Source organism: Monosiga brevicollis, genomic scaffold, assembly GCF_000002865.3.
Source record: "Monosiga brevicollis MX1 MONBRscaffold_12 genomic scaffold, whole genome shotgun sequence".
Lineage (NCBI taxonomy): Eukaryota > Choanoflagellata > Craspedida > Salpingoecidae > Monosiga > Monosiga brevicollis.
In genome coordinates this window covers 1,032,327-1,046,383 of record NW_001865049.1, presented here as the reverse complement: position 1 = coordinate 1,046,383, position 14,057 = coordinate 1,032,327, and the positions used below count along the sequence as shown (strand labels likewise).

The 14,057-nt window shown below is 54.7% G+C and overlaps 2 protein-coding genes across 2 annotated transcripts; both read right to left on the bottom strand.

Annotated features, from left to right (window-relative positions):
- Positions 1-982: 982 nt before the first annotated feature.
- On the bottom strand, positions 983-7,629 carry MONBRDRAFT_26084 (uncharacterized protein; the record flags this gene model as incomplete). The annotated part of the gene is made up of 15 exons (XM_001746341.1): positions 983-1,245; positions 1,389-1,614; positions 1,767-2,066; positions 2,130-2,769; positions 2,807-3,096; positions 3,247-3,688; positions 3,785-3,974; positions 4,049-5,232; positions 5,319-5,769; positions 5,876-5,975; positions 6,069-6,150; positions 6,261-6,393; positions 6,522-6,693; positions 6,873-7,006; positions 7,119-7,629. 15 exons carry the CDS (start codon positions 7,627-7,629, stop codon positions 983-985), a joined length of 5,118 nt encoding a protein of 1,705 aa, XP_001746393.1.
- A 983-nt stretch (positions 7,630-8,612) lies between these two features.
- MONBRDRAFT_26083 (uncharacterized protein) lies at positions 8,613-13,674 on the bottom strand (the record flags this gene model as incomplete). Its single annotated transcript, XM_001746340.1, has 14 exons — positions 8,613-8,759; positions 8,850-8,937; positions 9,095-9,186; positions 9,287-9,363; positions 9,548-9,670; positions 9,775-10,021; positions 10,164-10,242; positions 10,369-10,491; positions 10,862-10,938; positions 10,976-11,087; positions 11,170-11,321; positions 11,493-11,906; positions 12,040-13,285; positions 13,358-13,674. 14 exons carry the CDS (start codon positions 13,672-13,674, stop codon positions 8,613-8,615), a joined length of 3,294 nt encoding a protein of 1,097 aa, XP_001746392.1.
- Positions 13,675-14,057: the final 383 nt, after the last annotated feature.

Below are 14,057 nucleotides of genomic sequence, written 5' to 3'. Positions count from 1 at the left end.
TTTTATGTGTGAGAAAGTTGTGCGTTGCATTCGAAAAAAGGTGTGCCTTCGTGATTCGTGCCATCTCCACTCACTCCTCTTCTGTGTGTGTGTGTGGAGCGAATTTGTCAGCCAAAACAAGAGTGTGTGTTTTGTGGGATAAAGAATTTCGACATGGTTTCGTAATATTTTTTCTCCAATTCTCTGCTGTTTTGGCATCCTGGCTGGTTTTGTTCTTTTCGCTCTTCTCTTCCTCTGTCTCTGTTAGGCTCCAGCACAGCCGGAGGCCACTTGTTGGAAGCACGGATTTGACGCTAACAGTCTGGCTCTGTCTGCCTCTGTCTGCCTCTGTCTGCCTCTGTCTGCCTCTGTCTGCCTCTGTCTGGCTCTGTCTGCTTCTGTCTGACTCTGTCTGCCTCTGTCTGTCTGTCTGTCTGTCTCGCCCGAAAGCTCCGCCTTCCTGCCTCCGATTAAAGGATGTTATCAAGCTCCAATGCCTGGAGATTTACATGTACTTTGACTTGGCTTCGAGCAACGACAACGACAATGGAAAGAGTAAGAGTTTTTTGAGAGTTTTTCCCCGTTTTCAACGTTAAAACGTTCTGGAGCAGAAAAGTCGCCTGTCGATTGTACATGTACTGTACTTCCTGCTACGCTTTAATGCCTGTTGTTGTTGACAGCACCTTCCGAGAGTCATTTGACCCCGACTTTGTTTGACTGCCTCTGGCAACTTGTTGGAGTTCAATGAGGATTAGCTCCTGTCGAAAAGATTTCTCATCATCCTTGACGACGACCATGAGGATATTGATGGATGAATTGCCCACGACCTGGCTCAGCTTCAGTCGCAGTGTATGATACAAGAGCAACCCCAACTCGCCACATATCAAGATATACGTGAATGTGCAAGTGGACGCATGTGTAAAGAGAAATTTAGGACGGCGCCACAAAAGTAGTGTAAAAGTGACTTTCACATTACTCACAAACACCTAAGGCAGTTCGCCGACTATTCTTCTTCATATCGAGACGAACCGCGAGGAAGTCCATACCGACCGCTTGGCCGGCTGGGGTCATTGGCAGCCGCAAAGCGGGTCAGTGCTGGCTCCTCGTAACCCTCAGTTGGGTCGCTCATAGCAGTGGCGTAGTCTGGGGGCTCCAGGTACGGGGGAGCCGGCTTGAAGGCGCCATACTGGGTTGTCGTCGTTGTCGTTGTCGTGATGGTCGTGATCATATCCGGTCCATATTGTTCATTCATTCCTCCTACGGACTCTGCACACGCACACGCACAAAAGAGATGGTGTCCAGCACACATGGACGCAAGATGAACTTGAATCACTTGGAACAAATTGAAACAAGTAAAACAAACAAACAAACAAACAAACAAAGAACATCACAGTGAGGCAGCTACGAACCAAAGGGACCACCGTCCTCCGAATAGAGAGCCGAGGGATAGGCCGGAGGCGGACGATAAGGTGGGGCGCTTCCAAACAGCTCCTTGCTTTTGTGCGTAGCTGACGGTTGGGGAGCCGCTGGTTCATCACCTTCCGAAGCAAATATGTCCGTGCCAACAGCATCGTAACCCCAAGGACCAGATGCCAGCAGCTTGGGTGAAGTCGTCGCAATCTCGTTGCGAGGCAGCTGCGCAGAAAAGTCAAACACCAAAAATGGAAGCGGTGAGCAAGCAGAGCAAAGGAGGCTTTTCCTTTTTTTTTTTTTTTCTTCCCCAAGCTTGTCAAAACGACATTTGCTCTCGGGACCAGGAGGGAACCCCAAGCAACACGAACACTTACATTTCGATCGGTGGGTAGTAAGACGGGTTTACGAGGACCGAACAGCGCATCGGTCTCGCCCTTGGTGCGCACTCGCCGCAAAACCACAAAGAGAAGAATACAGGCCAGCAACAACACCATGGCAATTGCGATAAATGGCACGGCAAATGACCGCAGATCCCGTTCGGCCGCGCTTCGAGGTGTTGGTGCTGCCAAAACTTGACATTCCTCTACCACAGCTTCCACAGATTCAATCACCAATGGGTTGCTGCTGACCGCATTAACGGCCTCTTGTAGGCGTGCGGCCGAGTTTTCGATGAGCTGCCCGCGTGATTCACCAACGCTACAATCCGAAGCATTATGATCACGCAGCCGAACTCGGACCCCGCAACCACCTGCCGTTTCAATCGTCTCAATCGACTGAATTGCAAAATCGGCCGCGGGCACCACGTCATCTGCAGCCTCGAGTAGAGCCACGCGATCCAGAGGCGACAAGGTCGTGGTGCAATCAGCGCGGCGGCGTGAGTTGGGGGCTGCCTCCCCGGAACCGGCCGTTGTTATCTCCATTTCCACCTCAAGCACGCTGTCCACGGTCGTGTCCACAGGCACCACAACCAACAAATGTGTGGGATCAGACACTAAACCGTCAGAGTCAACCGCAGTCAGTTGATATGCGTACGCTCCAGCCTCCTCAGCCGTTGGGGCGCCAAAGAAGGTGCGCATTGCGTCCACGTACTGCAGCCAGTTGGCAGCTGGGCCAAAAGAGGCCACATTAAACGACAATGCAAAGCCATCCTCAGGATCCCAGAACGTGTCATCTGGCACTTGATAGGAGAAGACGCCAGCAGGTACGGGCGCCACCAAGTCTCGTGGCAAAGCATTGAGCAGGAAAGGCCGCGATAGCACAGGGGTTGGCGTTGGCGTTGGCGTTGGCGAGGCCGAGGGCGAGGGAGACGCCGTGGGCGAGGCCGAGGCCGAGGGTGCGATAGAGGTTGTCGGTGTTGCAGATGCACTGCTCGATGCACTAAGCGAGGAAAGAACCGTTGAAGATGGCGCCAAACTGGAGGTCACCGTCGATGACAAAAATCCTGAGCTGGAAGATGCCGATGTAGTCACGGTACTGCTGAATCCTGAAGAAGCCGTCGCGCTTGCCGACGGTGAAAGCGAGGCGGTGGACGGCACCACAGACGAGTAAGCAAACGAGCTGCTCGAAGCCGTCATGGAGGCCGATGAACCCAAAGAAGATGACACCGAAACTGAGGAAAACGCCGAGGTTGAAACTGAGGCGGCCACTGAAGTTGAAGGTTGAATGGATGTCGACGTGCTTGCACTCGGAACCACTGAAGTAGCGCTAGAACTTGAGAGCACGGGTGACGAGGTTGAAGCACTAGACACGGTAGAGAATGTGACGGGTGACGAGGTTGAAGCACTAGACACGGTAGAGAATGTGACGGGCGACGAGGTTGAAGCACTAGACACGGTAGAGAATGTGACAACCGACGATGAACCCAGATTTGAGGAAACGGTCGAGGAAGGCGCAGGCAATGTTGTCGTGGGCGACAAAGACGAAGTGGCAAAGACACTCGAGGTGGATGCTGACGGTGTCACCAATGGGCTGGATGTAATTGAGCTGGAAAGGCTTGACGGGATCGACGACGACAACAGTGTACTGGAGCTGGAGATGGGAATCGAGACTGGGGTCGAGGACACCGTTGGCGTGGCCGAAAGTGACACGCTGGTTGAGAAAATACTGGAAGCCGTCGGCGTGGCAGTCAGATCGACGCTTGAGGTAACCGAGAAGCTTGACTGCGGGCTGGCTGTGGCCGTGGCGCTTGTACTTGGCGACAAACTGACTGAAGGCGTTGCCGTCAGTAGAGACGAAGAGATCGCGTATGACGATGAAACGGTCGGGGTGAGCAACACCGAAGAGGACACCGGCGCAACTGACGACGAGGATATGGGCTCAACAAGCGACGATGTTGAGATCCCCGATGAAAGCACGGATGACGGCAAGAAAGTCGAGGACAGCAAGACTGTACTCGATGAAATCGGGGAAGGGGCCACGGAAGAGGTGCTGGAGATGATGGAGGGCTGGAAGGAGGTCGACGATGGCGCGAAGGTTGAGGCCACAAAAGATGACGAGGGAGCAAAAGTGCTGGCCACATAGCTTGAGGTCGGCGCCACAGTGCTGGTGAGTACGACGCAAAACAGGTCCCGAAGGAACGCATCCTGGAACGCCGACGCCATCCCCGACGTCAAAAGCGATACCAGGTCGTTCTGATCATACACGAGGGAAAGCGAACCCGTCAACGCTGCCAGCGTGTCCACGTCAATCTCCGAACTGGCCACAGGATCCACAGGGAAGCCCACTGTGGCAATCTTCACGCCGCCAGGCAGGGCGCGGAGCTGTTGAGCCTCCGCCTCAACCTGCGTAAACGGCTCCTGCGAGTCACCATCCGTAAACAGCAGCACTGTGGCCTGCCCCCCGCGATATCCGTTGGCTGCCGTCAGCACCGTCTCACGCACGTACGCCAACGTGGTAGCCGCGGCAGACGGACGTGTGCTCGAGTACACGAGGTTGTCCACGCCGTCCAGCAAAGCCTCGCGGCTTGTGCCCTGAGCCAGCGAGACCGGGCTACTCGGCGTGCCCTTGAGCAAGACTAGAGCAGCTCGAACCAGGCCCTCATTGATGGGCAGGCTGTTGATGGTGGCGCGCGCCACCTGCAGCATCCGGTTGTAGTCAGCTACATCCACGCTTCCGGACATGTCCAGCACGAGGACCACGTCCTGCTCGGTAAAGTCACAGAACTGTGGCACGACCGTGGCGCTGGGGCTGGGGGATACGACAATGCTGGTGCTTGATGGCGCAACGCTGCTGGTGCTGCTCACCGGCTGGAGTGTCGATGACAACATGGCGGAGCTACTGCTCAACAAGGTTGAGGTACTCGTGCTAGCTAGAGATGATGTTGTCAACCCAATGCTCGAGCTTGTAATGGTGGGGGTAGGCACAATTGTGCTGCTGAGACCAACGGAGATGGTCGGTGTTGGAAGCACGGTGCTCGACGGTGTGGTGGCCACAATCGCCTGATCGCAGATTCCCAAGTCAACGACATTCATTGCATCATAAGTTTCATCATTGGGATCAAAGCGGGACACCGGGAGTTCAGACACATCCAAAACTGTATCCGATGCCACCAAGACAACAACCGTGTAACCGCGCAGGGCCAAATTCTCGAGCGACGCTTGCACGACCAAGGAATCTGTTTCAGCATCGCTTGGCAAGACCCACGCGACTACGCGTAATACGTTTGCACGAAATGCCGAACCAAACGTATTATCAATAAAGGCTGGAATGGCACTGGTGTTGATCGTCGATGTGGCGAGTAGCGGGCCATTGTGAATGGTTCGAGAAGCACCGGCACTGCTGTCGTACTGATCAAGGCCAAAGACAATGCGTGGACTCCCCTCGTCCACAAGCACGGCAGCCCTGTGAGCAAAAGCAAAAACAGTGAGATTGTGTGGCGGGTGATGAAGTATTGGATGCGATGCGACTCTGAGGCTCAACGGTCCTACCTCGTCTGATCATGGCGAAGGCGCAAATCATCAACGAGATCAGCCAGTAAGTCTCGTTTGGACCCGATAGAGTTGGTGGCAGAGTCCAGCGTATCCAGTACAAAGACAACGTCCACCGAATTGTTGCACAGAGAATCCATTGCGGGCAGCGTGGTTGGATTCGCGCTGATGTTTGTATCGAGAATTGTCTGCATCATAAACTCAATGCTTGCCTCATCATTGGAAACCTGGCTGGCCTCGAATGCGGTCAGATTCAGCACACCTTCGTTCGAGCCCGCGATAAAAAGTAGTTGCTGCTCCTGTGCTTCAGTATTGATATCGATGCCAAACACGAAAAGGCGACCCCCAACGCTGCGCAAGCGCTGTGCAGCTTCTTCGATAAAGATGTCAGATTGCGATGCACGCGCATCCGTAAAAATAATGGTCGGGATGTCGGCAAAAAGGCGATGACCTGTGGCAGAAGAAGTAGAGTCAGGAAGAAAAGGACAATGATTAAGTCAGCTGGCCAGTATCAAAGGGCATGCTCGTGATCTCGCAATTTGGCATGTCGGACGGACCTTTGTTGGAAACGAGAATCTCGCTCCGGATGAAATCCAACGTGCCAGCGACATTGCTGCCTCGGTTCTCAACGTATCGGCTCTTGTGAGCCAGAAATGCCTATCGAGAGGGAAGCCGAATGATGTTGGTGAGGGACACTGTCTGCTATTCGTGTATTGAATTGCGGCAGGCGTAGGTAGGTGGTGGTCGCACATTGCGCATATCGTTGGTTGAAGAATACTCGTCAAAATCAAAGATGGTGATTGGCGTGCCCTTGAGTTCAACAGCTGCCACGCTACAAAGATGATACAGGCGAGGTGAGTTTTGATGTTGTCTTCAAGTCCATGAGAAAACAAGTGGTGTGCTTGTGTGTGTGGCGGGTGGGTGGGACGCTTCGCCTCGAACCGGATATTAGAGCTCGCCAGGGCTAGACGCGACACCAAGGCGGCTGCGTTGTCTAGGGAACGATTATATGCTGCATGGCCCATACTGCCCGAGCCATCGATGACGAGGACCATGTCAATGGGGGCGTCCCCCCCTGCAAAGCAAAACAAACGACACGGCAAGTAGTGAGTTGGACTGAGGTGTCTGAAAGAAGTAAGACAACATTCGCAGGCACGATCACAAGCAATGCCTGGTAAATGGTTTGCATCAAGTCATACATACCGGTTGTGGTAGGAGCATTCGTGGTTGTGATGGGGTCAGCGCGGCGAACACGGGCCACGTTGGTGGGAACGGGTAGAAACTGCATCAAGGGGACGCCTTGGATGGCTGGTTCAGGCTCTGGAGTTGGCGTTGCTTCAGCTGATGCTACGTGCATATGATCGAACCAGAAACCCTGCGTATTTGGCCGCATCCGTCGTCGTGAAAAACAGTACACACAAGGTTAATCATGCAAGTCACAAGCGCCAAGAAAAAAAAAAAGAAAAAGCCGGTGTGAGCATCTTCTTGGCCAGTAGAACGTCTGGCCGAAAGGGACACATTGACACATCACATCGCGCGGGGGCGAGTTCGCACTCGGTTAAGTTGGCTGGCCAACGTGGGCAAGGCATCCGATACAACCACGCGTGCCGTGTTGAGAGACAGTGTGGAGATGACTTGCAGGTCAAGCGCGACCGCGCGCATGTCAGCATTGCCCTCCGCCATGTAGCCTACGACCAGCCAGGAACATAGGCAGCAGAGCGACGATTTTATCTTGGACGATTTATCTTTAAGCGAACATTCCGAGCCGTTCCAGTCAGACGGGGAAAAAAAAGAACGCACGGGCTTGGAGAGTAACAACGCGCTGGCCTTGGTAGAGTACTTTGAGAGCTTCAGAGGAGCCAAGCTCGGCGTCCACTTGGGCTTGAAGCCCCAGCAAGAATTGCGCCAGCTCGGTAATCGTGAGGGACGATGGAGAGCCGGTTTGCACGGTCAAGGCAAAGTTAGTGCCGGATGATGTTGGCAGTGGGGTTGCACCAAGAGCGATGCGAAAGACGTCTGTCACAGTTTGTTGAGTATCAAGAACTTGCACAAAGGCCTGACCCATGTGTGCCTGAACGCTTGCAGCAGCGGCCAACGTGGTCGCGTTGGCTTCGAGCTGAAGCCAAGCCGGGTGTGACTCGTCTGTGAGGGCGAAGTGGCTGCCGGCCGGGGCGTGACCCACCCAGGCTTGTCCAGGGAAGATCCAGACATCGTCCAAGCTTTGCTCTGTGTCCAGACTTGGCTGCTGAGCGCCGGCACCAAAGACTGTGGCCAGGCTCAGCAAAGCGAAGCTCAGCAGGGCATGGCGCATCGTGATGGCACGCGGCTTGCCCACGAGCGGGCTGCAAAACCTTGAACCAGACGCCAAGAACAGGGAGAGGGGGTACAAGCTATGGCGAGACCAGGCAAGGCAACATGGAGAGGACCGTGCGACCGGCCAGACTCTGCGCTTGGTCGAGCAACGAAGCAAGCATGTGAGGCCTTGTGGGTGTTTGTTGGCGGTTCGTTTCCCTTTGGACCCGGGGCAAGCGAAAGGAAAGGCAGGCGCTCGGTAGTGGTTGGCGAGCAAGGAGACCCCTTGACTATTCTGGCGGCTCGCACCTTCGTTGATCTCCTGCCTGGGAATGAGATGCGCTCGTTTGCTCACTGCGCGCACCACACACGGGAAACTATTATTGGATCCCACGGCGATCCGGACGAATCAGAACGAGCGAGGGTAACAGTATCTGCAGCAAGACCTGTTGGTTGCTTCAGCGCCTTTGGCTTTGAACAACGGTTAAAAAGCCTGCAAGCCCCACTCACGTTTTGTTGGCGCGCCTCGAGGCCAGGAACCCGGACCAGGCATGTCCGCCCTGAAACGTCAAATATGCATACATGCACGCAACAACGAACCTCCCTTTTTTCCCTTTTGCAGTTTTACAGTTTGATAAGACCAAGGCTTTAAGGCCCTTTGAACATCATACATAAGGAAACAATGGTTCAACCAACTGGGTGGTTGGTTGGTATGCACACAAGCTGATCTGGATGGTGGCTTTCGTTGAGCAGGCATCCTTGCATTTGAAGCTTAAGCACCCGTGCCATGTGTGTGTTTTCGAGACGGAGGCAGGGCGTGTCGGCATGAGGTAGGTGTGGCATGAGGCCAGGTTGATACGTTCTTATGATATGCGTATTAAATTTTCATTTCGCATGTTGTCGGCGGTTGGCGAGAAAAGAATTACATCAGCTGCAGCCGCCGGGGGTGAGCTCGGTCAAAAGGTAAGGGCGGAACAATGAATGACGCATCACCCGTCCGTGTCATGATACCACTTCCATTTTGTCTGCAGGCGGCGTATCCGTCGAGCCAACGTCTGTGACAACTTCCGTCTTGGGTTGAGGCATGGGTGTCTCTGAAGGTTGTGCGGAAGGAAGGCGATCGTCGCCAAACTGCGCCAAGGTATCAGCCTGTGTTTGTATCAAAATGAGACGTGGCAGCTTTGAAGCCGATCCCCTCCCAGTGATTGAGGACAAGTTTGCAGGGTACCACAGACCCACCATGTTTAGAAGCGAGGTGAGACGGCTAGCAACATCGTCGCGCACGCTCTTGCTGAGGGTTTGTGGCAACCGCTGAATCAGGCATGATCTGGAGCAAGAGAGCAACGCAGTCAGACCTCAGCAAGCACGCAGGGTCAAAGCATGTCCACCAGAGAAAAAAAAAAAGGGTGTGTGTGTGTGTGTGTGTGTGTGTGTGTGTGTGTGTGTGTGTGTGTGTGTGTGTGTGTGTGTGTGCCAGTGCGTACCGCAGCTTTTCCAATCGGCTCATGCCATCCACCACGGCCGTTGACATGTCGGCTCGAGATGCGTACACCTCATAATAATTGCAAAGGTTGATCTATGTGGCCAAAAATTGTCAGACGTGGCGGTACGATGTGGCAGGGCTGAACCAGCAAAAAGCAGGCAAGGCTGAGCTCGAAGAGATGCCACGAGCTCACCAGGTCCGCGAACAAGTGGTCGTCAATCTGCTCCTGCACCAACACCTCGTAGTCCAGATGCATGGGTGTGCCGTATGCTGTGACGTGACACAGAGGCAACACGAATAATCAATGATTAAAAGGGGCACGACACCCAACGAAGACCAGGCATGGCATGCAGCCTCTTGTGCTGTTAGGCAGACACGAGACGCCAAAACAGGGAGGCACAGGCACACAGAGAGACACGAGCAAAGCGGATGGTCCAAACCAAGCTTTCATTACCTGTGCCGTGGAATTCAGTGGCGTGCGAACGATCCACCCAAAAACAGCGAATGTCACCCAGTGTGGCAGCTTCTCGAGCATGCTTCTCACTGGCTGATTCGCTTTGGAGTCGGTGATAGGGTGCTATCCGCAAGGACAAGGTCAGGATCAGCGGCTTTCACGGTGCAGTCAACCAGAAACCCCGTGCCTCACAAGCATACTCAGCGAGGAGAGCCCGACACACTAACCTGCAATTATACCGACAAAGGGCTCGTTGTCAGTGTCTTTTGTCAAAAACTGCTGGAATGATTGCTGATTTTCGATATCACGCAAAGAGGGATTGGGGCAAAAGGCTGGATGACTGTGATACCAGCCAACCACGGTCATGCCGCGCTTCTCAATCAAATGGCGAGCGCGATCACCGCTCTCGGGGGCCATCTCCACACTCTGCTCACGCTGGAAAGCATCCTCCTCCATCGCCGCACACGGTACCGCCTATCCCATGAACGAGGCTGTGAGGCATCGGAAACGGAAAAGCCACGGGCCCAAGCCGTGCTGCAAGTAAAACAAACACGCGAACTGGGGCGGTGGGCATGTTCAGAACATCGCGCAAACCGCGTGCCACAACGGTACGAACCAGTGAGACGGTCAGCAGCTGGTTTTTAGCATCGTACGTGCCTCCCAAAAAGCCAATAATCTCAGTTGTCGCCATGTGACTAGAGTGCCAGAGACGATGGAGGCGCCAGCCCAGCACTCGATGAGGACAAGCTACAAGAGCAGCGAATAAGGTGTCTTTCACCTCCATGCCCTGCTCTCATGAGCGCATCACGACCAACGCTCACCTATGAAACTCCATCAAAAGCAGGGCTCCGCCATCGACTTGCACCCGAAAAGGACACACATGGACGTTCTCGTCGAAACGGTTGCACTCGATCAACGTATACGGATTATATTGCGTTTGTCGCCTACAAGATATTTCACAACCGTACACGTGTATAGACGACTCTTTAAGAAGAAGCAAAAAAAAAAAAAAAAAAAAAAAAAACCGAGATGCTATCCAAACCCAAACAAGCAAGAACATCACTGGGGGATATGGCATTGCAGCATGTGGCCTGTCGGTTGATGCATGCATACGGACAGAACATACACGGACGCCAGCTTGTTGATGGTGGCACGCTGCACTCTCCGTCGCGGGCGTGAAGAGACATCATCCACGATGTCACGGCTCGCGAGCGCCTGTGTCCACATGACCGCCCAAAGCCATGCAATTAGGTTCGTAACGCCAAACAAGCACTTCTGTCTTTGCGTGGGCATGAAGTAGTTGAAATGACGCACCTGCTCTTGAGCACAGCAAGACGAATTGGAAGCCTCGTCTGGTGGTGCGAGCCGCCTTTGCCAACCAGGACTGGCCACTGTGTTTTGAACAAAGGTGCGAAGATCATCTCGTACGGCTGCCACATCTGAAGCATCCAACGCGTCCTCGAGCCGCGCAAGAGCGTTTAAGCGGTCCTGCATTCGAGCTTTACAGCCACTACTGAGGTAAAGCTTGTCGGGAGCCAGCCTGAGCCGAGCCAAACATTCAGAGACATGAACAAGGTGAGCAATTCAAAGCGATGATTACGTCTTGAAAGACATTCCGAGACCATGTTTGATCATCAGTGGTGAACATGAAGGGCAACGAGACATCGAATTTCTCAAAGGCAGACAAAAAAAATGGGGCAAAGGAGAGAGAGAGAGAGAGAGAGTGAGAGAGAGAGAGAGAGAGAAGGAAAAGCGAACTCAGAAGGAAAGACATCTGAACACAAGTGGATCAGGTGGACACCAATTTTGATACGTACCAACGCGTAAAGATGGGGCCGCGCACGGGTTCGCGGCGCAAAGGCGTGTCATCGCTTGCCAAGTCAGGATAAGCTGATGGCAAGGTCAAGTGTTGATGACAGAGGAGGGACCATATTTCACGAATCACCATCTGCTTGACAAGTTCGTACTCGCGCGAAGGCGCGATGGTGCGACAGTTTGGTGGATGCTCCATCGCCGAAGCACGCGTTCCATTTGTTTTGGCCCTTTTGGCGGCATGGCCCGAGCCGGGCGTTTCGGGTTGGCCCGTTTTGGGGGCAGATCTCAACGAGCGATTGGGCGGCGCGTGCTCGTCCTGGTCCGCGGGGGCAAAGAGCTCGGGGTGATCCGTAAAGTAGCTTGGCGTATCAATTCTGCGACCGTAAAGGTCATGGAAGGGAAAGGGCCGGCGGTTCTGATCAAATATTCTGTAGATGACGGTTTTTGCACTGGGCTTGTTCCAACGAACGATTTTTGTATTGGCAACCTTGGTCGAGCTGAGCGTGCAGCCATGACGAGCTCGCATGTGCAGATCCACATCTTGCTGCCGGGCCCCGCGCACAGCCAACGAGAGTTGCCAGGACGTGAGGGTGGATGCATGACGTGAGTAGCTGTCTCACCAAACGCGAATCAAGCACGGGGTTAAGTTGTGTGATGGCGCCTCGGTTTGGACGTACCGTTGTGGCCAATCGGAGCGGACAGAGCGACCTTGGACAATTGTAGGAGCGGGGGCTATTGATGCACTGGAAGTATAATGGTCGATGCTGCGTGTCGGGGTAAACAAAGTCTTCTTTGGCAGAAAAGCCATCGCACCATGCATCGGGTGTTGCGTGCATGATGAATCCGGAAGTGACGGTGTTGGGATCCGCCACGATTTCGGAGTGAACCGTGTCACAATACTCAACTTCTGGCTCAGGAGCACCACGGTTCTTGCTCTCAGCCTGCGAGCATGCTTTCTGGGGCCCGTCCTGAGCCAATGAACCACTGTCTGGCTGAGAAGCTTCAGAACTGTCAGCGGGGTTTGATTTGACGCTAGCTTCGAGGTCAGCGGTGGTGTCGACAAGAGGATCGTTCTCCACATCATCTTTCAAATCATTCTTTGAAGCGTCTTTTGATTCATCCTTTGAAGGTCGCTTGAAGTCGTCCTTGAGGTCGGCCTCGCGCTCATCTTGAGGGTGGGCAATGACATCAGGGTGGGCCTCAACACTGGGGCTGTCGTCAACTTGCTCGCCAAGGCCAGTTTGGGCAGCTTTGGAATCAGGGACAGGCGATTCCACAGCGTTGGCTTTGAGTGAGTCCGGGGCAGAGGGGCTCTGCGGGCTGTGGCTGGTTGCGACAATCCGAGCTTTTTCGTCGCTGGCGGTGGGAGTGGCTGACATGGTGCTTGGAGGGGGCTTGTCAGCTGGTGTGAGAACGGGAATCGGCACTTGATCAAGGCCCACTCGAGGGGCAGGCAAGACAATGGAGGAGGGCCTGGCCCTGGGGTTGCTGTTGGCTGAGGTGCCTGATCTGACGGTTCCGGGTGGCGTGTCGCTTTGTCGTGGTTCGGAAGGGGTCGAGCGGAGGGGGAGGGGTGCGGATGGAACGGCAGAGTCCGAGTTGAGACTGGCGCGGGGGACAGGCAAGGGGATACTTAGGCGCGAAGCAATGGACGAACGCGAGAGATGCTTCAGCTGTGGCCGCGCATCCGTGCCAGGTGGAACCGATGACCCGTCCGCCCGTGCAACAGCAGACAGGCGCTTGGCAGAGGCGGGCAAAAGTTGAGTAAGCGCTTGGCTGACAGTGCACTGCTGGGTATGCATGCGCAGGTGCGGAGGATGGTTGTGGTCACGCCAAGACTGGTAGAGCTGCCACGCCTTGCTTTCGGGCAAAACAGGGTAAAAGAAGGAGTTGAGGCAAGGTGAGGCCCGTGCAGTGGGTGGGCTATTCCAAAAAACGTAGAAGAACGCGTCCAGTGGGTCATCAAGTTCAGGGCGGGCTTCGAGATGCGCGCACCAGTTTGTCACGAGCTCAGCAAGCGGGGTTCCCAGATGACGCACGCTGGCCCAGGGATCAAGCTGGGCGGGCCCAAGCTCAGTGGCCACCTCACGTTGACAATGGGCCACAAAATCAGTCAGGCTGGCAAAGACTCGGTTGGCGCAGGTGACCAGACCGTCGGGGCTCAGGTCGGCGGCGTACTGGAAGGGGCCGTGATCAAGTCGCAGTTGACGTTGACCGGGCGTGACAAGTCGGCACTCGACCAGGCACCGGAGCAGGACCGATTCAGGGTTGTACTGTAGTTTGCTCCTATCAGTGCCGGGCGCTGCGCTCATGTTCTTGGTGGTCCTCTTCCTTGACCCATGGGCGGTGGTGCATCAAGGCGGGGCCATTCAGCCCCCAAAGCACACCAAACGGTAAAGATCAGTGTTGCCGAACTGACTCACCGGTCACACCAGCGCCCCCCAAGTTGATGCTGCCCAGACAGAACCGCACACACAGGCACGTCGCGCCAAGGACTTTGTCCCCCGCCCCCACGCGTCCTCCAACACAACCGCCCACGAGCATCAAGGTCCACTCGCGCTCCACACGCGCTCTGCCACTGATGCGGCTCGCCTTGAAACCGCTTGAGACCGTTGAGAAAAGAGAGAGAGAGAGAGAGAGAGAGAGAGAGAGAGAGAGAGAGAGAGAGAGAGAGAGAGAGAGAGAGAGAGAGAGA